This window comes from Ursus arctos, unplaced genomic scaffold, assembly GCF_023065955.2.
Source record: "Ursus arctos isolate Adak ecotype North America unplaced genomic scaffold, UrsArc2.0 scaffold_22, whole genome shotgun sequence".
Taxonomy (NCBI): domain Eukaryota; kingdom Metazoa; phylum Chordata; class Mammalia; order Carnivora; family Ursidae; genus Ursus; species Ursus arctos.
The window spans coordinates 28,151,318-28,176,583 of record NW_026622897.1 but is presented as its reverse complement, the minus strand read 5'-3'; the positions used below and the strand labels follow the sequence as shown (position 1 = coordinate 28,176,583).

General features: G+C 38.8%; 1 protein-coding gene across 2 annotated transcripts in view; it reads right to left on the bottom strand.

The window, feature by feature from the left end:
- LOC113259845 (beta-galactosidase-1-like protein 2) overlaps nt 1-25,266 on the bottom strand; it is a 64,428-nt gene that overhangs the window by 34,997 nt on the left and 4,165 nt on the right. For both annotated transcript variants that reach the window (XM_057316831.1, XM_057316832.1), the window contains exons 4-7: nt 7,862-7,930; nt 5,203-5,298; nt 3,855-3,963; nt 925-1,017 (exon numbers count right to left, since the gene is read on the bottom strand). In XM_057316831.1, coding sequence (XP_057172814.1) covers nt 925-1,017; nt 3,855-3,963; nt 5,203-5,298; nt 7,862-7,930 — 367 coding nt within the window. The remainder of the gene's footprint in view (nt 1-924; nt 1,018-3,854; nt 3,964-5,202; nt 5,299-7,861; nt 7,931-25,266) is intronic.

The following is a 25,266-nucleotide window of genomic DNA, read 5'->3' as shown; positions in this document are numbered from 1 at the left end:
AACAAAGAAAATACAAATAGGTGTTCTTTAGGCAGAGGAAATGATAAGAGAGAGAATGCTTAGAGAGGAGAGAAGAGCAACAAAAAGTGAATTATGTGCATAAATCTAAATGACTCCATACAATAATAAAAATAATATCTTGTGGGTCGAAAATACACATAGCATTAAAAGAAATAACAACAGTACTGAGAAAAGAAAAGAGGAAAAGGCAATTAAACTATTCTCAGGTGCTTTCTTTGCCTTGGAACTGGCAAACACACTAATTTATATTAGACATTAATAGTTCCCGGACGAATAGTAGTCTCTATGGCCAATACTAAAAGAGAAGTAAAAACTGTTTAACAAGCTAACACAGGAGAAAATGGAATAATAAAAAAAAGAAAAATAGTCAATCCAAAAGAAGAAAAAAAAAAGAAAAGAAAAAGGACCATAGGACAAGTAGGACAAATAGAAAGAAAGTAACAGGATGGTAGATTTAAATGCCACTGTCAGTAATTATATTAAATGTAAATAAGCCAAATACCTCATTTAAAAGACAAGAATCTTCATAACGAATTAACAAAAACAAACTCTAATTATATACTGCTTACAAGGTATGTTCCTTAAGCATATGAATCCAGAATAACTGAAAGTAAAAGGATAGAAAAGATGTATTATACAAACACCAACCAAAAGAGAGCTGTGATGTTCACAGAAAGGAAAAATATTTTAACATCATTCTTTGCCTTACATGAGAGTTGTGTAGGTAGTTTCTTGTCTCCTCTCTAGGATGCAAATGCATGAAAAAATTAAACTGGACCTAATTTATCTTTATATCCCATGGTATCATGCAAGCTACAGCTATTTGGGATATGTTTGCTCCACAAACTAACAAACTGAGAAAATAAATATGTAAATATGGAGGAAAGTTAAAGGAGCACTTACCTTTTTAATATATGGCATGTATCTTTTATCCTGATGATATGAACCATATTCATTCTCAACCTGCAGAGCAATGATGGGGCCTCCCTTTCCATACTGAGGATCAAGGAGACCAGAGTTTGAGAGTGAAGTTACTGATGGGAAAGGCTGTATTTTCTCTATTTGCTGTTGTACATACATATTTAGAGTGCCATAAAAATAACATATTCCAAAACTCACCTCCAAGTTACACTATAGTTCAGACAATTTCTCTCACTCTACAGTCAGCAGTCAATTTCTTCTAGAATCCTACCTTTTCTAGTACTCCTTATTAATGGACTCCTACCTTTTTCCCTCCTGATTCAATGCATTAAGCATGACGCTTCAAACCTCCACTTCCATCCTTTCTACCTTAGCACCAGTTAAATGAGTCAAGTGTCTCTCATCCTAAGAGTCGTCTCACCTCCTTCCCACTTCTCAGGAACTTCACTCTTTTTGGACTACCCTTCTGTCTTCTGTATCATCATCTCCTTCTTTACTAAACCCTCCCCATCATCATTTAAATTGACTCAAAGTCCTCTGTTAAAAATAACTTGCCTGGACCACTTCCCCTTCCACTGTCTTGCCCTCTTCACCTTCATGGACAAACTCTGAAATATTCCTGTACTAACACTTGACTTCTTATTCTCTCATTTACTCTTTTACTCATTTCTATTCTTTCCATTCCACCTACATGATTAACATTACCTTCTGTTAAGTTCAAATGATAAATTTCAATCCAAATTTACTGCCTCTCTGAGCAAGATTTGACATCCTTGGCTACCTTCTCCTTCTTGAAAACCTCTCTTCTGTGGTCTCCTATTGCTGTCTCCTAGTTTCTAGCCTGCCTCCCTGGTCACTACTCTTCAGTTTCTTTTGTGAGCTCCTCTTGCCCTACCCACCTTTTAAATGTTGATGTTTCTCATAGTTCTCTATTAATCCCAACTTTGTGCTGAATCACATCCCCTTCTGCTCTCCTAATTATGCCCTCTTGCAAATATCTTCACATTTCCCATCCCTACTGACTCCTATCTATTGATGGTAACATGCTCAGTCATCTCCTATCTTTAAAATTCTCTCCAGTCCAGCCAATATATTTCCTCTTCATATCTTGCACCTACCACACCCTAGTCAAGCTTCATCGTGCCACTTTGGCACCTCCTCAACCTAATCTTGGAGATACGTGGGCAAGCACGAGGTACTACTCCCAGCATATAGAAACAGAAATAGTGTTGACTTCTAAGAATTAAACTCCGTACCAACCATGCAAGTAAGAATCTGGACAACACTCAGGACTATGTCTAAGTGCCACTGAAGTGTTTGCACATCAAAACCTGTGTTCAACGTGGCTCAGGAGCAACTGGGTGGAAAGAGTTGAAATGGGAGAATTTTTAGCAAGCAAGGAATAACTGACTGCATTGTATCCTGATAGGGAAAAAAGAGGACAAAAGGCCCAAAAAAGTGTTTCTCAAACCTTTAAATGTCACCCTCTGCTGACATTGAAAAACTTATTCAAAACCTGCTTCTCTCTTTCCCTTTCCCATCCATCCAATTATGAATCTAGCAGATTAGAGAATATATATGCAAAGAGGGAAGATCCAGAAATTGACAGTACTGGGGTTAGCAAGAGACTCAGAACCAGACTGATACAACTGAAAGTTCTAAAAAGCAGCTACTCAGTTGCAAGTACTGATTCATAACGCCATGATAAAATGCTTTTGAGGCCTCCCAACCTCCTCAGACCCTGTTTTTCTGCTCGCTAAGCAAGGTTCTGATTATTAATTTAGTTTTCCAGGAGTTTCAAGACTGACAGGTCTGATCTGGAGTGGGCTGAGTACTCTAATTCAATGCTGTCAAGCGGAACTTTCTGATGATGAAAATATTCTGTGTTTGCATTGTTCAATATGGTAGCAACCATCCACACATGCCTACTGAGCACTAAAAATGTGTCTACTGTAAAGGAAGAAACAAATTTTTAATTTTCTTTGATTTATTTAAGTTTAAATAACCACATGTGGCTATGGCTACTATACTGGACAGCACAGCTCTAATCTTTGTAAAGGATAATCACTACATCCCCCAAATGACACACTGATTCACACTCTTCAGTCACTTAGTGGTTTTAACAGCTTTCCTGAGTCTGATTAACTCTGAGATACTCACAATGTTAGGAACCAACTCTCCTTAGTAAATTCAAATTCACACTCTGTGAAGCCCTCTCCTACCCACAGACAAGTTTGCCATTGCCTCCATTCAATCTATGATAACATCTCCTTCAAATGATTACTATGGCAGTGAAATATGCTAGGTAAATGCTGATTGCTTCACAGAAAGCTTGATACCTAATAGATGTTATATTTGTGTTCACTCCTTCTGCTCATTTTCTATCTATTATATAGTCCTTTAAATATTTTCCAACCATTTTTGAAATATAGTAGCACTAAACAATGATTATATTTGGCACCATGGTTTTATTATGGTGGAGGGATGTTAAAAAACAAATAAATTGCAACTTCTACAAAATCGCTGACCTAAGGTCACCCATCTAATCTATTATGTGTGAAGGGCTGACAAGTAGCTACCTTTAGCAGCCAAATTAAGACATTTTAAGGACTATCATTAATTTCCCATTTATGGTGACTGAGGGCAAAGATACAACGGAGAAGAGAAAACAAAAATATACAGAGTGCAATTTTCAGTCCGCTGCCAGAGAAAAGGCTTCCTGGTGGGCAGCAAGTAGGAAACAGGCACAAAAGCAAGGTAATAAAAACCTAATATTTCTTAAATAAGGAATTGGAACGAGCTGCTATATACACTTCCTGCTTCTGTGTGATAGAAAATAGGCTAGCCCTAACCAGGAAATCAATTGAGGCAATGACTTCCCTTGGTCATAGGAATGGGGAATTTGGATTTACCTGGAGTTGAACTATCTTGGGAATTATCTTATCAAAATAGAGATTCACTGCTTTAGTGAAGCCCCTGTAAGTTGTTCGCAGCTTCATTTTTGGATCCCGGAGTAACCAGCTAGGATTGAAAAGGTAGGAATCATTCTTGGGGTAGGAAACAGCAATAAGAAATACTCAAGCATGAGGCTGGAAAACAAGGACAGCCACACTGGAACAGTATATTGTGAGATCTTAATCCATCTCTAAAAAAAGCAATCTGCATTCTAGTTGCAAATAGCTCAGCACCTTAGCCACCACCTCTTTCCTCAAAATACACATCAGAGTTGTGTAATGAGGAAATGAGCCGGAGCAGAGTCATCAAACTGCAGCCCACAGGCCAAATCAGAGCCATTGTCCGTTTCTGTAAATAAAGTTCTATTGGAACACAGCCACGCCCATTTATTTACATATTGTCGCAGCTGTGTTCATGCTACAAGAGCAGGATTGAGTAGTCACAACAGACAGTGTACGTGGCTCTCAAAGCTGAAAATATTATCTGGCCTTTTACAGAAAAGGTTTGCCAACCCCTAGTCTGGAGTGAGACTTTTATAAAGCTGTTTTAAAGTTTTTAAAAAATCCTCTTTGACGGAGTATTATTTAGCCATAAAAGGGGAATGAAGAACTGTATGCTACAACATGGGTGAACTTTGAAAACATAATGCTAAGCAAAGAAGCCAGTTACGAAAGGTCACATATTCTATAATTCCATTCATGTGAAATATACAGAATAGGCACACCAACAGGGTCCGAAAGCAAACTGGTGGTTGCCAGGGGCTGGGGGAAGGAATAATGGGAGAAGACTGGGCATAGGACTTCCTTTTTGGGTGGCAAAAAAGTCTGGCGCTAGAGAATGGTGATGGTTGTTCAGCATTTTTGATGTACTTAATTGCCACAAAACTGTACACTTCCAAATGGTAAATATGTTATGTGTATTTTACTATAGTAAAAAATGACTGGAAGCTAAAAAGGGAAAACCCCTCTTCAAAAAGAGATAATTGACCCAATTTCTTACTATTTGTACCTCCATCACAAAAACTAGAACTTACAAAGGTATTGTTTAAGTGGCAGCCACAAGCTTTTACTAAAATAAAAAAAAGTACTCTATATTATTTACACTGCAGAAATGAGATGGAGGTTTATGTAAAACAAACACATACTATATAATAACCAAAGTTCATTTTCTATGTCATTAAATGGGAAAGCAGTATAGTTTAAAAATGTACACAGAAAACCAGCAAAACCCTTTGCTCTAACTTGCATTTGAATGTGCTAGGGGCCCATATGGAGTCATGGCCAGGGGCCTCAGATAACAACTTACCTGGGTAAGCCTCCAAGGTCTAAGTCGCTACCGATATAGGGGCCTGGACACAGAATGACCCACAGCCCCACATCCGAAGCCATGGCTATAAAAGCCCTGGGAAGTGAAGCAATAAGGAACATTTATTATTCAGGCTGAGAACTGGAATCACTACTCTTCAGCTCCCTGAGGTCTCTTCTGAGGTTAGAATGGGTAGAACTCCCAGCCTGGTCCACAAAAGTCCTCGTAGGTGACATGAACCAGGGGCACAAGGAGCCCTACACTCAATAACGAAGGGGCTCATTCAAGGTGCTAGAAAACAAGACAGGAAGAGAAAGTCCAGAAGCCCATTCCTCCCCATGTAACGGGCACCACTGTGCCAGAAAGCCGTGCTAAGGCAGACTCTTACAAATCTTGTTCCTCCTTCTTCTGTGTCTCCTACTTTTAGTCGTCACCAAATCATGCTTATTCCTCCGACTTAATGTTTTCAAACATGAAACTCCTCTTAATTTCTAGTTCTACCACATTTATTATAGAACTCATCATTTCACACTGGAGTTATTACAGTGGTTTTCTGACTGCTTTCCTTCCTTCTTCTTACCTCCTTCCAGTGCTTCTCCAGTCACATCAATAATCATTATCAACAGCAAAAATAGGAGTTAATTTTTACCTTGTATCAGCATCAAGCACTACAGTCTTCTTTAAGACTATTACTTTATTTGACAATTCAGTGAGATAAGTATCAATATTGTGTCCATTTTACTGATAAGGAAATAAAAGCTTAAACAAGTCAGAGCTTCCTAAAGGTCATATTTTCAGTAAATGGAAGAACTAAAAGTACAATCAGGCAGAGAGCTTCCAGAAATGAAATATCAACTCCTATATTATTCTGCCTCTTTAAAATACTGCTGGAACAATCTTTCTAAATGCACAAACTTGCCAAATTAAAATTCTTCAAATGACTCCCAATGACTTCAGAAAAGATTCCAAATTGTGAAACACAGTAAATACAAAGGCAAGACGTGGTCTACTATCTATTCAGCTTTATTTTTTGGCATTTTCTCTACTTAAACTAATAGGAGAACCAGACAGCATTATTTGAAGTTCCTAGAATATATAACGTATGACAGAAAGTCAATCACCAAGACCATTGCCTTTTCTTCCTGGGCACACAGCTGGACTACATTTCCCAGCCTCCCACACATTGAGGCGTTGCTATGTGACTGACTTCAAGCCAACAGAATGTGAACAGGGGCAATGTGTTCCAATTTCCTAAAAAGATTCTCCCTGCTCTCTCTTCCACTTGCTGACTTGATGCAGATAAGAGTAGCAGCCTGGAAGCTGTGTGATGAAGATGGTGAAGCCACAGATAGAAAGACCCTGAATCTCTCAATTATTTCTTGGAAGAGAGACATAATGCTTACCAGGAATACCTATTTTAAATTTTATTTAAATGAAAATAAACCTTTATTGCTAAAGACATTGAGGCTTACTTGTTACAGCAGCTAACATCACCTAAACTAAATTAAAATTGTTCTCTCACATCTCTGACTTTGCCCTTGCTGGACCCTCTGCCTAAAATACCACTCAGCCTCCTCAAGCAAACTCCTGCTCAACATTTTAATTTCCTTCAGCTATAACTTCACTGTTGTCTTCCCTGATCTGTTCCCATAGTTTGAGTTGTGTGTTTTAGGGAGTATCTTTTTTGTCTCCCTCTCTATAGAGAATCCTTAAGTCTTGACAGTATGAAGTATATTATCTGTCCATCTCCTGCACCAAAGACAATTTCTGAACTCTAGCAGATAGTTAATATATATTTTTGAATAAACAATTATAGATCTTCCTGAGCTTAAGATGGGGTTACATCCCAATAAACCCATCATAAGTTGAAAATATTGTAAGTAAAAAATGCATTTAGTACACATAACCTGCTGAACATCATAGCTTAGCTTAACCTACAATGTGCTCGGAACACTTACATCAGCCTGCACCTGGGCAAAATCATCTAACACAAAGCCGATTTTATAATAATGTGTTGAATATCTCATGTAATTTATTGACTACTACACTCCAAATGAAAAACAGAATGGTTGTATACGTACAGAATGGTTGTAAGTATTTCACTATTTACCCTCATGATTGCAAGGCTGACTGGGAACTACAGCTAGCTGCTGCTGTCCTGTATCATAAGAGTGTATAGTACAACATATTGTTAGCCTTAAAAAAAAGACCAAACTTCAAAATTTGAAGTACAGTTTCTACTCAATGCATATCACTTTTACACCATCATAAAGTTAAAACACTGTAAGTCAAAACGTTGTAAGTTGGGGACCATCTATAGTCTGTGCCATACCTTAGAAACCTTGTAAACTATAGCCCAGAAATGTCCTCTTATAACTGAGACAGCATGGTTTTTCACAATAGATTAAAACCGCAGCACTCAAGATGCAGACTTCCTAAACCACACTGTAAGTAAAATGCACCATAGATACTAAGGTCTAGGCTCTATTGCAAATAACAGATACACTGCTCAAGGGGGCTTCAATCCAGGGAACAGAAGATCAGAGCTTCTTGACGATTTCCCAAACAGAAGGTAATGGGCCTTTGTTCATCTGATCCCACAGAGTCTAAACCCTGTCTTCAAGCCATAGAAAAAAGCAACTTCAGCATTAAGACATACATGAAATCCAGGTTTGCAGTAAAATAAAACCAGCCTTTTCTTGGCTCATGAAGGTTCCAGGGAATATGCCTGCAATGGAAAAAAGAGAAATATAAAAATCTTTTCCCTTATTTGCCCTTATTCCATATTGATTCCTCCAGTTTTAATATAGCACCTGGGCTATCTCGACTGTGAAGGAAATTGAAGATTTCAATAGCCAAGCCTCTGTGTGTGAGTGAACTTTGTATTAGCTTAAAAATTTCCTCCTTCAAATGCCCAGGGCGGATCCAACCAGATAATATTGTTCCTTGATGCTGAACTTCAGATAAGACAGATACATATGTAACACCCTCTGGGGTCAACCACAAATTTCTTTTCTGAAATACTACTGAGAACATATGAAAAATGTAAATCCATATCTATAATGGCAAAAAAGAAAAACCATTAGCCATAAAACAGAAACCAGAAAGAGCTGAAAAGTTTATAGAACTAGATTATACAGTTCCCTTTAGATGAATAAAATGAAATCCAGCAATCAACAATACAAGATTCACAACACCCAGGATCCATTAAGAAAATTCCTAGGCAGGCAAAACACAGGAAAATGTGACACAAAGCAGAAAAAAAAAATCAAGCAAAAGAAACAAACTCAGAAATGACATCTAGGATGAAACTAGCAGGAAAAAAAATACTAAAAAGGTATAACAAATATTTACCATATCTTTAATAAGTAAAGGAATGCATAACTGTGGTGAGGAAAGTAGAAGATATAAAAAAGACTCAAATGGAACTTCTCAATTTTAAAAATATAGCATCTGCAATAAAAAATACTCTGGATACTATTAACAGCAGCAAATGAAAAATATATTGGCTGAGACTAACAGCAGAGTATACACAACAGAATAAATGGTCAGAACAAAAGAAACTATCCAAAATGGAAAACAGAAAAGACAACTAAAAATAAAAATGAACACAGGATCAGTGATACATGGTTTCTTATCAAGAAGTCTACCATATGTGGAATTGGACTCCTGGGGAAAAAAAAGGGGGAGGCAAAAATAGTAGTAGAAATAGAGTCACAGTTTTACCAAATTCAATGAAAACTATAAACCTACAGATTCAAGACTTTCAATGAACCTCAAGTAGAATTTTAAAACAAGATCTACACCATAGCACATTGGAATCAGATTGCTGAAAACCCATGAAAGAGAGAAAAATCTTACAAGTAAAAAAAGCCAGGGGTTGCGGGGGCGGGGGGGGGGGCGGGGGGGGGGATGATAAGAAGTACAGCAGATTTGTCATCAGATAATGTGCAGGTCAGGAGACAATGAAGAAACGTTTTTAGATACTGAAATTAAAAAACAAAAACAATGAAGAAACATTTTTAGATACTGAAATTAAAAAACAAAAACACAATTAAACCATGTCAACCTAGAATTCTACCTACACTCAGGGAAATTATCCCTCAAAACAGAAGATGAAAAAATCAACTTTTCAAAAAAACAAAAGCTAAGAGAATTCATTACTAACAGACTTCCACTATAAGAAATGTTAAAGGAAGTTCTTTCACAGAAGGAAATACCACGTGGAAATTACAATCTATACAAAGGAACTGAAGAGTACTAAAAATGGTAAATACGTGGTAAATAAAAAACATATTTTATCACTTCAATTTCCTTTCAAATATAACTAGATGTTCAAAGCAGAAAAATAACAATGTATTATGAATTTTGTAGCTTATACAAAACAAAGCACATGACACAGCACAGCACAAAGGATGAGAAGGGTGAAACGGAAGTATACCGTTGTAAAACTCCATAGTGATAGCTTTACATGTCTAGAAAAAAGGGAGCAAATTAGGAATTTAAGAATTTAGATATAGAATTTTACATAAAAACTTTGGAAACAAATCCAGGATCCTTAAAAAATGATTTAATTCAATACCACACTTTCAACAATGGATAGATCATCCAAACATAAAACCAATACGGAAATACTGGACTTGAACCACACATTAGACCAGATGAGGCTATTAGACATATATAGGACATTCCATCCAACAGCAGCAGAAACGCATTCTTCTCAGGTGCACGTGGAGCATTCTCCAGGATAGATCACATGTTAGGCCACAAAACAAGTCTTAATAAATTTAAGAAGAATGAAATCATACCAAGCATCTTTTCTGATCACAATGGTACAAAACTAGAAATCGATTAAAAAAAAAACTGGAAAATTCACAAACATGTAGAAATTAAACAACATAAATAAATGAAAAGATATTCCATACTCTAGGACTGGAAGAATTAATATTGTTAAAATGCCCACACCAACCAAAGCAATCTACAGATTCAGTGCAATCTCTATCAAAGCTACAATGGCATTTTTCCAGAAAAAAAAAAAAAAATCCTAAAATTTGTATGAAACTACAAAAGACATTGAATAGCCAAAGTAATCTTGAGAAAGAACAAAGCTGGAGGCATCACAATTCCTGATGTCAAACTACTACAAAGTTGTAGCAATCACAGCAGAATAGAATTGGAACAAGAACAGTCATAAGGGTCAATGGAACAGTATAGAGAGCCCAGAAATAAACGCATGCCCATATAGTCAATTAACTTAGACAAAATAGTCAAGAATATACAATGAGGTAAGGAAAGTCTCTGCAATAAATGCTGTCGGGAAAGCTAGACAGCCATATGCAAATGAATGAACTTGCCCTCTATCTTACACCACACAAAAATCAACTCAAAATAGATGAAAGACATAAATGTTAAGATGTGAAACCATAGAGGTCCTAGGAAAAAACAAGGGTAAGTTCCTTGACATCAACCTTGGCAATAATTTTTTGAATTTGACACCAAAAGCCAAGGCAACAAAAGCAAAAAAAATAAACAAGAGGGACTACTTCAACTTAAAAGGTCTACATAGTTATCGAAACCAGCAACATGATGAAAAGACAACCTGTGGAATGGAAGAATATATTTGCAAACCTGCAAATCTAATGAAATTTGCAAATATGATTAGGGATTAACATCCAAAATATACAAGGAACTCATACAACTCGAGAGCAAAAAAACAAATAATCCAATTAAAAAATAGGCGAAGAACCTGTACAAACATTTTTTCCAAAGAAGATGTACAAATGTACAAGAGGTACATGAAAGGGTACTCAGTATCCTCAATCATCAGAAAAATGCAAATCAAAACCACAACGAGATACTGCCTCACAGCTGTTAGGGTGTCTATCACCAAAAAGACAAGAATGTGGAAAAAAAAGGAATACTTGTGGCACTGTTGGTGGAAATATAAGTTGGTTCAGCCACCACGGAAAACAGTATGCAGGTTCCTCCAGAAATTAAAAATAGAGCTACTCTATGATTCAGCAATCCTATTCTGGGTATACATCCAAAGGAAATGAAATCATTACCTCAAAGAAATATCTGTACTCCCATGTTCATAGTAGCATTATTCACAATAACCAAGGAGTGTCTGATGACAGATAAATGGATTGAGAAAATGTGATATACACACATACTCACATACACAGGAACAATTTTTAGCCTTAAAAAAAAAGAAAGAAATCCTGTCATTTGTGACAACATCAATGAATCTGGAGGGCATTATGCTAAGTGAAGTAAGCCAGACAGCAAAAGACAAATACCATATGGTATCACTTATATGTGGCATATTAAAAAAGAATGGGGCACCTGGGTGGCTCGGTCGGTTAAGCAACTGCCTTCAGCTCAAGTCATGATCCCAGGGTCCTGGGATCAAGTCCCACATTGGGCTCCCTGTTCCACAGGGAGTCTGCTTCTCCCTCTGCCCCTCCTCCCACTCATTCTCTCAATCTCTCTCTCTCAAATAAATAAATAAAATCTTAAAAAAAAAAAAATGAGCTCATAGAAACAGAATACAATGGTGGCTTCCAGGGCATGAGGGGTGGGAGAAATGGGGAGAGACTGGTAGAAGGATACAAACTTTCAATTATAAGATGAACAAAGTCTATGTATAACATGGTAACGATAGTTGATAATATTGTGTAACTGAAATTTGTTAAGGGAGTAGGAAGTAAGTGTTCTCACCAAAACAAAACAAGATAAATATGTGAGGTGATGGACGTGTTAATTAACTGGATTATAGGTTGGAATCATGATGGTTTTAGTGCATTATTTTCTCAAATGTAAGAATAAAATTCCAAGATGCCTGCTGTGTAATATATGTCAAATCAAAGTAAACTCATTTTCTAGTTAATATAATAACTGAAAAAGAGAAATATACAGAAGTCATCCAGAAATTTTTGAGCACTTACTATGTTCCAGGTACTATTATGAGCACCAAAGATCATCAAAACAGACAGAAAAAAATTCCTACTCTCAAAAAATTCACAGTCTGGGAACTAAAACTATAAAAATCTGAGAAAAAAATCTTTGGGGGAAAGCTTCATGACATCGGATATGGCAATAATTTCTTGGATATGACAATGAAGATACAGGCAAGAAAAAGAAAAATAGACAAATTGAAATTCACAAAAATTTAAAACTTTTGTGCATCAAAGGACACTTTCAACAGAGTATAATTCACAGAAGAAAATATTTGCAATCACATAGCTGATAAGGTATAACTATTCAGAATATATGAAGAATTTCTACAACTCAACAGTAACTACCCAATTCAAAAAGGGGCAAAAGATAAGTATGTGAATAGCTATTTCTTCAAAAAAGATATGTAAAGGGCCAATAAATACATGAAAAGATGCTCAGCACCATTAGTCTTTAGGGAAAATGCAAATCCAAATCATTCCATTCCACATCACTGGGATGGAATGCTGTGCATTGCTGGTAGGAATGTAAAACAGTGCAGATCCCGTAAAAAACATGAGCAATACTCAAATAATCTAAAATAGAATTACAATTTGAGCCAGCAATTCCACTTCTGGGTACATACACAAAAGAACTGAAATCAGGAACCAAAGTAGATACTTATACACCGATGTTCATAGCAGCACTGTTCACAATAGCCAAAAGGCAGAAATAACCCAAATGCCTATCCATAGATGAATGGATAAACAAAATATAGGGTATACGTACCCTGGAATATTATTCAACCTTAGAAAGGAATGATATCTGACACATGCTATAACATAAATGAACCTTGCACATTGCGCTAAGTGAAATAAGCCAGACATAAGAGAACAAATATTATATGATTCCATGTAGATGAGGTACCTAAAAAAGTCAAATTCACAGAGATAGAAAGTAGAACAGTGTTACCAGGGAATGAAGGGAGAAAAGAATGAGAAGTTATTTTTTAATAGAGGATAATGAAAAGGTTCTGGATATTGACAGAGGAGATGGTTGCAAAACAAGGTGTATTTACATAATGCCACTGACTTTGGAATGTCTTTGGAATCCATGGAAGATGAGTTTACATTATTTACTAAAACTAAACATACACCTAGATGCCTGCTGTGTAATATATGTCAAATCAAAGTAAACTCATTTTCTAGTTAATATAATAACTGAAAAAAAGAGAAATATACAGAAGTCATCCAGAAATTTTTGAGCACTTACTATTATCCATCATATTCATTCCTAGATGTATATCCAACACAGATGTTTACATATTCTCACCAAAAGACAAGTACAAGATTGTTCACGTCCTGGGGGCGCCTGGGTGGCTCAGTCGTTAAGCGTCTGCCTTCGGCTCAGGGTGTGATCCCGGCGTTCTGGGATCAAGCCCCACATCAGGCTCCTCCACTGGGAGCCTGCTTCGTCCTCTCCCACTCCCCCTGCTTGTGTTCCCTCTCTCGCTGGCTGTCTTTCTCTATCGAACAAATAAATAAAATCTTTAAAAAGAAAAAGATTGTTCATGTCCTCACTATCTCTAATAGCTAAAAACTGAAAATATCTAAATGTCTACTGACAAAACAAATACATTTTGGTATGATTATCAATGGAATTCCATACAGCTATGAGAATGAACAAGCTAAAATATGTGATAATAAGGATGAAGACCCTAAACATAATCTTGAACAAAAGATATCAGACACAACAGAGTACATATTGTGTGATTCCATTCACATAAAGTTCACAAACAGGCCAAGGTAATCTATGTGTTAGAGCAATGAGTGGTAGTTATCTTTTGGAGGGAGGTCAGGACTGTAAGGGGGATGGGGAGCCTTTGAGATGTCAGTGTACTACAAGGTTTAGGGGGTTGGTTGCAGGAGTATGTTCACTTTATCAAAATTTATCGAGCTAAAGCCTTATATACTAAACACATGTTAAACTCTAATCAAATATTACTTTAAAATAAAACTAAGATGAAGAACAGGGAAAAAAGGAATTGAGAATATTTACTACCAGAAAGGTAGTAGGTAATTTGGGCCAAACCTCTTAATGAGGAAAAGAAAAAGTGAGCAAATTTTTCATTAATGCACAGACTTCCACTTTCTGATCCAAGGGGTAAAGAGCTTCGAAGTTGTCATTCCCATCCTCACGACAAGAACAAAGCTGATAAGCTGGAAGCCATTGAAAAGCAACAACTCGGGGCGCCTGGGTGGCACAGTGGTTAAGCGTCTGCCTTCGGCTCGGGGCGTGATCCCGGCGTTGTGGGATCGAGCCCCACATCAGGCTCTTCTGCTATGAGCCTGCTTCTTCCTCTCCCACTCCCCCTGCTTGTGTTCCCTCTCTCGCTGGCTGTCTCTATCTCTGTCGAATAAATAAATAAAATCTTAAAAAAAAAAAAAAAAAGAAAAGCAACAACTCTTCTTATACATCAGAGAAGAAAGGTCACAGCGAAAACTGCTGCCCCAAAACCTAGAGTGAAAGACAGCTAATGTAATGGTTAATTCTACATGTTGACTTGACCAGGCAATCAGGTGCTCTGACACTTGGTCAAACAGTATATGAGTGTTTCTGGAAAATATTAACATTTGAACTGGTAGACTGAGTAACGTGGATTGCCCTCCCTAATGGGATAGGCCCCATCCAGTCAATTGAAGACCCGAATAGAATAATTATTCATATAATAAATCACATCAACTGGCTAAAAAAGAAAATCACATAATTTTATCAATAGATGCATAAAAAGCATTTGAGAAAATCCAACACCCGTTCATAATAAAAAATTCTCAGTAAACTAGGAAAAGAGAACTGCCTCAACTTCATAAAGAATAGCTATAGAAAACCCACAGATACCAAGGAACTTAATCATAAGAAACCAGAAGCTTCCCTGCTAAGATTAGGGACAAGGCAAGTTGTCCCTTATCTCAGCTCTTTTCAACATTGTACCAGAAAGCCTAGTTAATGCAATAAAACAAGAAATTAAATAAAGAGTATACAGATTGGGAAGAAAAACATAAAACCTTCTTTGTTCACTGATGACATTATTTGTCTATTTAAAAATTGAAGAGGGACACCAGGGCGTTTAGTCGGTTAAGCAGCTGCCTTTGGCTCAGGTCGTGATCCCAGGATCCTAGGATCAAGTCCTGTAGTGGGCTCCTTGTCAGCAGGGAGCCTGCTTCTCCCTCTGCCTGCCACTCCCCCTGCTTGAGTGCATTCTCTCTCTCTCTCTCTGACAAATAAATGATAAATAAAATCTTTGAAAAAAAATTCAAAGGACAAAAAAAAAAAAAAAAAACCCTCTTGGAACTACTAAGTGGTCAATAGCGAGGTTTCAGAAAACAAGGTTAATATACAAAAGTCAATCATTTTCCTACAGAAGAGCAATGAACAATTGGACAAACACATTCCAACTTCAAAATTCACCATGAAGCTACAGCAATCAAGACAGTGTGGCTCTGATGAAAGAATAGACAAGTATATCAAGGAAACAGAATAGTGAGCATAGAAATATATGCACACAAATACAGTCCACTTATTTTTGACAAAGGAGCAAAGGCAATACAGTAAAAAAAAAAAATAGTCTTTTTAAAAAATGGTGCTGCAACAACAGGACATACACACACACACACACACACATACACAAAATGATGTAGACATAGATTAGACACCCTTTACAAAAATGAACTTAAATGTAAAGTGTAAAACTATAAACCTCCTAGAAGATAACATAGAAGAAAATCTAGATAACGTTGGGTTTGGCAATGACATTTTAGGCACAACACTAAAAGCACATTGCATGGCATAATTAAGCTGAACTTCATTAAAATCAAAAACATATGCTGCGCAAAAGACATTGTCAAGAAAATAAGAAGACAAGCCACAGACTGGGAGAAAAATCCTTGCAAAAGATTTGTCTCATTAAGGACTATTATCCAAAATATACAAAAACTCTTGAACCTCAACAAAAAGAGAATAACAATGCAATTTAAATGCTGTCAAGGCTATGAGGCAATAGGAACTCTCTTTTTGATGCATTCTGTCATTTATAGTAGGAATGCAAAATGATATAGCCAGTTTAGAAGACAATATGCGGGCGCCTGGGTGGCTCAGTTGGTTGAGTCTGCTTTCCGCACAGGTCATGATCCCAGGGTCCTGGGATCGAGCCCCACATCGGGCTCCCTGCCGAGCAGGGAGCCTGCTTCCCCTCGCCGTCTCCCTGTGGCTTCCCCTGCTTGTGCTCTCTCTCTCTAATAAATAACTAAAATAAAAAAAAAAAAATAGAAGACCGTTTGGCAGTTTCTTACAAAACTAAACATATTTTTATCCTATAATCTTCAGTATTTACCAAATGAGTTGAAAACATGGTCACACAAAAACCTGCACATAGATTACGTACAGCAGCTTTATTCATAATTGCCCAAGTGCAGAAGCAACCAAGATGTCCTTCGGTAGGTGCATGGATAAGTAAACATGGTACATCCATACAATGGAAAATCATTCAGCACTGAAAAGGTAACCTGAAAGTATATGTAAGAGGAAAATTAAATGCATATTACTAAATGAAAGAAATCCATCTGAAAAGGCCACATACTATATGATTCCAACTACGTGACATTTTGGAAAAGGGCAAAACTATGGAGACAGTAAAAAGATCAATGGTGGCCAGGAGTTAGTGGAGAACGAGGATAAACAGGTGGAGCAGGATTTTTAGGACAGTAAAACAGTTTTCCATGGTGTCATTAATGCTGGATATGTGTCATTATACATGTCCAAACCCATACAATATATAACACCAAGGGTGAACTGCAATGTAAACTATGGACTTTGGGTGATTAATGATGTGTCAATGTAGGTTTGTTGACTATAATTTATGAACCATTCTGATGGGGGATATTGATAGGGAGGTCCTGGCATGGGTTGGGGGTGGTGTTATATGGGAAATCTCTGTGCCTTCCTCTTAATTTTGTTAAGAACCTAAAACTACTTACTCTAAAAATTAAAGTCTTTTTTTTTATTGAAACACACACACACACACACACACACACAAACCCACAACTAAAAATAAAAGAAAAAACTTGAAAGCAGCCAGAGAGAAATGATGCATTACTTATAGAGGAACCCCACCTGGAATTACAGTCAATTATGAGACATGGAAGATAACCCTATTCCATGGAGGCCAGAAGGAAGTAGCACAATATTTTTTAAGTGCTGCGAAAAAAAGAATTGTCAATATCAAGGAAAATTTGTCTCACTTTAGTCCCACAATAGTCTGACACCAGATACGTAGGTTTTTCCACTCCAAGCAATTCTCCAATTCCCAGCAGATACCAACCAGGTATCCTACAATTTAATTCAATTCTAACACTAATTGCCTACAGTTAGCACAGCCCCCACAGGTTAAGGGCTCAGTCCCACATGATGTCTCCCTCACTTCTCTGTTTAACATACCAGTCCCAGGTTGTCACCTGTATTTCTGATCAACAAGCTACAAATCAGGGGTTCCTATGACCCCCCCCAAGTTTGATAATTTCTATACTAGTGAAAACAGTCCTCACAAACAAACGGAAAATGAAGACATTTTCAGACAAACAAAAGCTGAGAACCTTGTCACCAGCAAATCTACACTACAGAAAATTCAAAAGTGTGTTCTTCATGCAGAAATAAAGGTTCCAGAACAGCAATGAGAGTCTCGTTATTTAGAATTAAAATACATAATAATAGCATACACATTAAGAGAGAAATAACTAGAGACAACACATTCAAATGTCTTTACATTATAAAGTGGGTAAAAGTACAAGAAAGAATTAGTTGTTGAAAAATCACAGATGAATGTTATAAACTCTTGAACATCCAGTAAAAGTGTGTATCTCTCAAGCTAATAGAAGAAAGGAAATAGACACTCCATCATTCCAAAAGAAGGCAATATTGCTTACAAATAGCAAAGCAAATAATTCTTTAACACAGGCAATAAAAGGCTGAGAAAGCAACCTAGCCTAACCGATACTAAAACAGAATAAAAAACTAGAAACCCACTATCATATTTGGAAAAAGGGGAAACAAACACAACTAAAACAGAAAGCTAAAATAATTATGTGTTACAATAGTACAAGAATGAATGGATAACACAATGTAACCAATAATAACCTGAAAATAAAACTCATCATTGCATTCTCCAACATTGGGCAAGATCTACTGATACTGAGGTGAAGTTTTTGTGAATCCATAGTGAAAATATGTAATGACTGAAAACCTGTTTAAGATTTCAAGGATGGAAATTAGCTTGATTGAAAAAAAAAAAAACAAAAAACCAGTCCTGCCATTTTCAGACTGGGAAGTAAATACAGATTAAAACCACCTGAGAGAGAGGAGTTAAGATGGCGGAGGAGTAGGGGACCCCTTTTTCAGCCGGTCCCCTGAGTCGAGCTGGATAGGTACCAGACCAGCCTATATAACCACGGAATCAGCCTGAGACGCAGGATGATGCATCTGGGTCTCTACAAATGAACATCTCCAGCGCTGAGTATTGAGGTACCAAGAGGGGAGCTGTAAACCGTGCACGGATATCGGAAGATAAACGGAAGGGGGAGGGAGCCGCCGCGTTTGGGCGCCGGGAAGCGGCAGCCACCTGCACGAGGGAGCGGGCGGACACACAGAGGGCACCCGCGAGAGAGCGGACTGAGACCGGTGAGCCGTGAACGCGCGCCACCAGGCATCTCCCGGAACACCGGAATCCCGGTGTGCTCACGGGATCCAGACTGAGACCGGGATCTCCCGGAGCTTGAGCGGGGCGGCTGGCGGCTGGCGGGCCACCTGCACGGGGGAGCGGGCGGACTCCCGGTCGGCACCCGCGAAACAGCAGACTGAGACCCTGAACCGGGTGCGCGCGCCACCAGGCTTCTCACGAAACTCCGGAATCGAGGTGTGCTCACCGGGCATAGACTGAGACCGGGAGACCCGGGAGCGCGCGGGGCGGCTGGCGGCTGGCGGCATTAGAAACACAAAGGACAGAGACGGGGCGGCCGGTGGCTGGCGGCATTAGAAACACAAAGGACAGAGACGCGCCGGCCCTGGAAGTGAGGGCAGGGTCGCCGAGTTGGTGCGCACATCCCGGGACGCCGCAGGGTTGAGCAGCACCAACAGTAACAGAGTTAAAGTGGCCAGAACATCAGTGGAGAACGGGCCGCAATCCCTCTGTTCTGCGACAATGCAGCCTCTGCTGCTCTGACCCTCAGAAGAGGCATAGCCGGCCGCCAGGGAAAGCTGCCAGAGAACAAAAGCCTGGAAATACCGGCTCAGAGAGTGCCCATCCCCATCCCCCCTCGCAGGGGACACGGAGACTCTAACCAAACAGGGTTGCCTGAGTATCGGCGCGGCAGGCCCCTCCCCCAGAACACAGAAGGCAGGCTGAAAAATCAAGAAGCCCACAACCCGAGGCGCCTGGGTGGCGCCGTCATTGAGCGCCTGTCTCCGGCTTAGGGCGTGATCCCAGCGTTCCGGAAAGGAGTCCCTCATCGGGCTCCTCCACTGGGAGCCTGCTTCTTCCTCTCTCACTCCCCTGCTTCTGTTTCGTTCTTGCTGACTGTCTGTCTCCCTCTCTCAGATAAGTAAATAAATAAAATCTTTAAAGAAGAAGCCCACATCTCTAAGATCCCTATAAAACAAGGGGCACGGCCTGGGACCCAGTCAATAATTTTGGGCTCTGGAAACCCCGCAACCTCTCTTCATCAGAATGACAAGAAGGAGAAGCCCCCCCCAGCAAAGAAAAGACAGTGAGTCAGTGGCCTCTGCCACAGAAGTAACGGATATGGATGTAACCAAATTATCAGAAATGGAATTCAGAGTAACAATGGTCAAGATAATGAGTAGACTTGAAAAAAGTATTCAGGAAAATATTACTGAGAATATACAATCCCTAAGGACGGAAATGAGAGCGAATTTGACAGAAATTAAAAATTCTATGAGCCAAATGCAGGCAAAACTAGAGGCTCTGACGGCCAGGGTCACGGAAGCGGAGGAAAGGGTTAGTGAATTGGAGGATGGGTTAATAGAGGAAAAAATAAAAATAGAAGATGGTCTTAAAAAAATCCACGCCCACGAATGTTGGCTACGGGAGATTACTGACTCAACGAAACAATCCAATGTTAGAATCATCGGCATCCCCGAGGGGGTGGAGAAAAACAGAGGTCTAGAAGAGATATTTGAACAAATTGTAGCTGAAAACTTCCCTAATCTAGCAAGGGAAACAAAAATTCGTGTCCAAGAGGCAGAGAGGACCCCTCCCAAGCTCAACCATGACAGACCTACACCACGTCACGTCATAGTGCAATTCGCAAATATGAGATCCAAGGAAACAGTATTGAAAGCGGCCAGGGCAAAGAAATTTCTCACGTACCAAGGCAAAGGCATCAGAATTACATCAGACCTGTCTATACAGACCTGGAATGAGAGAAAGGGTTGGGGGAGCATTTTTAAAGCTCTTTCAGAGAAAAACATGCAGCCAAGGATCCTTTATCCAGCAAGGCTGTCATTCAGAATTGATGGAGAAATAAAGACATTTCAGAATCGACAGTCACTAGCCAATTTCATAACCACGAAACCAGCCCTACAGGAGGTATTACGGGGGGTTCTATAAAAGTAAAAAGGCCCCAAGGGTGATACAAAACAGAAAGTCACAGCCAATACAAACAAAGACTTTACTGACAACATGGCAGAATTAAAAGCATATCTCTCAGTACTCAGCCTGAACATTAATGGTTTAAATTCTGGTTTCAAACGCCACAGGGTTGCAGATTGGATAAAAAGAAATGACCCATCCATTTGCTGTCTACAAGAGACTCATTTCGAACCCAAAGATGCATTCAGACTGAGAGTAAGGGGATGGAGTACCATCTTTCACGCAAATGGACCTCAAAAGAAAGCTGGGGTAGCAATTCTCATATCAGATAAATTGGATTTTAAACTACAGACTATAGTTAGAGATGCAGAAGGGCACTATATTATTCTTAAGGGAAGTATTCAACAAGTGGATATGACAATTATAAATATATATGCCCCCAACAGGGGAGCAGCAAGATACACAAGCCAACTCTTAACCAGAATAAAGAGACATATAGATAAAAATACATTAATAGTAGGGGACCTCAACACTCCACTCTCAGAAATAGACAGAACACCCTGGCAAAAACTAAGCAAAGAATCAAAGGCTTTGAATGCCATACTCGACGAGTTGGACCTCTTAGATATATATAGAACACTACACCCCAGAACCAAAGAATACTCATTCTATTCTAATGCCCATGGAACATTTTCAAGAATAGACCATGTTCTGGGACACAAAACAGGTCTCAGCCGATACCAAAAGATTGAAATTATCCCCTGCATATTCTCAGACCACAACGCTCTGAAATTGGAACTCAACCACAAGGAAAAATTTGGAAGAAACTCAAACACTTGGAGACTAAGAACCATCCTGCTCAGGAATGACTCGATAAACCAGGAAATCAAAAATCAAATTAAACAATTTATGGAGACCAATGAGAATGAAAATACAATAGTCCAAAACCTATGGGATACTGCAAAGGCAGTCCTAAGGGGGAAATACATAGCCATCCAAGCCTCACTCAAAAGAATAGAAAAATCTAAAATGCAGTTTTTATATTCTCACCTCAAGAAGCTGGAACAGCAACAGAGGGACAGGCCTAATCCACGCACAAGGAAGCAGTTGACCAAAATTAAAGCTGAAATCAATCAAGCAGAAACCAGAAGTACAGTAGAGCAGATCAACAGGACTAGAAGCTGGTTCTTGGAGAGAATCAATAAAATTGACAGACCACTGGCAAGACTTATCCAAAAGAAAAGAGAAAGGACCCAGATTATTAAAATTATGAATGAAAAAGGAGAGGTCACGACGAACACCATTGAAATTGGAAGGATTATTAGAAATTTTTATCAACAGCTATATGCCAATAAACTAAGCAATCTGGAAGAGATGGAATCCTTCCTGGAAACCTATAAACTACCAAGATTGAAACCGGAAGAAATTGATTCCTTAAACAGGCCAATTAATTATGAAGAAATTGAGTCAGTGATAAACAACCTTCCAAATAACAAAACTCCAGGCCCGGACGGTTTTCCTGGGGAATTCTACCAAACATTCAAAGAAGAAATAATACCTATTCTCCTAAAGCTATTTCAAAAAATAGAAACAGAAGGAAAGCTACCAAACTCATTCTATGAGGCCAATATTACCTTGATCCCCAAACCAGGCAAAGACCCCCTCAAAAAGGAGAATTACAGACCGATTTCCCTAATGAATATGGACGCCAAAATCCTCAACAAGATACTTCCTAATAGAATCCAACAGTTCATTAAAAGGATTATCCACCACGATCAAGTGGGATTCATACCTGGGATGCAAGCGTGGTTCAATATTCGCAAATCAATCAGCGTGATAGATCATATCAACAAGAAAAGACTCAGGAACCATATGATCCTCTCAATCGATGCCAAAAAAGCATTTGACAAAATACAGCATCCTTTCCTGATTAAAACCCTTCAGAGTGTAGGAATAGAAGGTACATTTCTCAATCTCATAAAAGCCATCTATGAAAAGCCTACTGCAAATATTATTCTCAATGGGGAAAAGCTGGAAGCCTTTCCCTTAAGATCAGGAACACGACAAGGATGCCCACTCTCGCCACTATTATTCAACATAGTACTAGAAGTCCTTGCAACAGCAATCAGACAACAAAAAGGGATCAAAGGTATTCAAATCGGCAAAGAAGAAGTCAAAATGTCTCTCTTCGCAGACGACATGATACTCTATATGGAAAACCCAAAAGAAGCCACTCCCAAACTATTAGAAGTTATAGAGCAATTCAGTAACGTGGCGGGATACAAAATCAATGCTCAGAAATCAGTCGCATTTCTGTACACAAATAACGAGAACGAAGAAAGAGAAATCAGGGAATCCATCCCATTTACAATAGCACCAAAAACCATACGTTACCTTGGAATTAACTTAACCAGAGACGTAAAGGACCTTTATTCTAGAAACTATAAATCACTCTTAAAAGACATTGAGGAAGACATAAAAAGATGGAAAGATATTCCATGCTCATGGATCGGAAGAATTAACATAGTTAAAATGTCCATGCTACCCAGAGCAATCTACACTTTCAATGCTATCCCGATCAAAATACCGAGAACGTTTTTCAAAGAACTGGAACAAATAGTCCTTAAATTTGTATGGAACCAGAAAAGACCCCGAATCTCCAAGGAACTGTTGAAAAGGAAAAACAAAGCTGGGGGCATCACAATGCCGGATTTCGAGCTGTACTACAAAGCTGTGATCACAAAGACAGCATGGTACTGGCGCAAAAACAGACACATAGACCAATGGAACAGAATAGAGAGCCCAGAAATGGACCCTCAGCTCTTTGGGCAACTAATATTTGATAAAGCAGGAAAAAACATCCGGTGGGAAAAAGACAGTCTCTTCAATAAATGGTGCTGGGAAAATTGGACAGCTACATGCAAAAGAATGAAACTTGACCACTATCTCACACCATACACAAAAATAAACTCCAAATGGATGAAAGACCTCGATGTGAGACAGGAATCCATCAAAATTCTAGAGGAGAACATAGGCAGCAACCTCTACGACATCAGCCAAAGCAACCTTTTTCATGACACATCCCCAAAGGCAAGAGAAACAAAAGATAAAATGAATTTATGGGACTTCATCAAGATTAAAAGTTTCTGCACAGCCAAGGAAACAGTCAGAAAAACTAAGAGGCAGCCCACGGAATGGGAGAAGATATTTGCAAATGACACTACAGATAAAGGACTGGTATCCAAGATCTACAAAGAACTTCTCAAACTCAATACACGAGAAACAAATAAACAAATCAAAAAATGGGCAGAAGATATGAACAGACACTTTTCCAATGAAGACATACAAATGGCTAACAGACACATGAAAAAATGTTCAAAATCATTAGCCATCAAGGAAATTCAAATCAAAACCACACTGAGATACCACCTTACGCCAGTTAGAATGGCAAAAATAGACAAGGCAAGAAACAACAATTGTTGGAGAGGATGTGGAGAAAGGGGATCCCTCCTACATTGTTGGTGGGAATGCAAGTTGGTACAGCCACTCTGGAAAACCGTGTGGAGGTCCCTTAAAAAGTTAAAAATTGAGCTACCCTATGATCCAGCCATTGCACTACTGGGTGTTTACCCCAAAGATACAGACGTAGTGAAGAGAAGGGCCATATGCACCCCAATGTTCATAGCAGCAATGTCCACAATAGCTAAATCGTGGAAGGAGCCGAGATGCCCTGCAACAGATGACTGGATTAAGAAGTTGTGGTCCATATATACAATGGAATATTACTCAGCAATCAGAAAGAATGAGTTCTCAACATTTGCTACAACATGGACGGCACTGGAGGAGATAATGCTTAGTGAAATAAGTCAAGCAGAGAAAGACAACTATCATATGATTTCTCTCATCTATGGAACATAAGAACTAGAATGATCAGTAGGGGAAGAAAGGGATAAAGAAAGGGGGGGTAATCAGAAGGGGGAATGAAACATGAGAGACTATGGACTCTGAGAAACAAACTGAGGGCTACAGAGGGGAGGGGGGTGGGGGAATGGGATAGACCGGTGATGGGTAGTAAGGAGGGCACATATTGCATGGTGCACTGGGTGTTATACACAACTAATGAATCATCGAGCCTTACATCGAAAACCGGGGATGTACTGTATGGTGACTAACATAATATAATAAAAAATCATTATTGATAATAAAAAAAAAATAATAAAACCACCTGAAAAGTTAATAAGAGACACTGTTGCTCCCAAGGCAGTGTAGCAGTTATAAAATGTCACCTCTTTGAGTGACTATTGCTTTCTCACTGATGACACCCCCAGATCCTCTCAGTTGTACCCATTTACTTCTAGGGAGGCCTAACTGCCAAACTACCTTCACCTCATGCCAGCACCCCACCCTGGCTAAACCCACTTCTTCTAATCTTGCATTGGAAACAACAAGCTATCCAGAAGTTGTCCCTG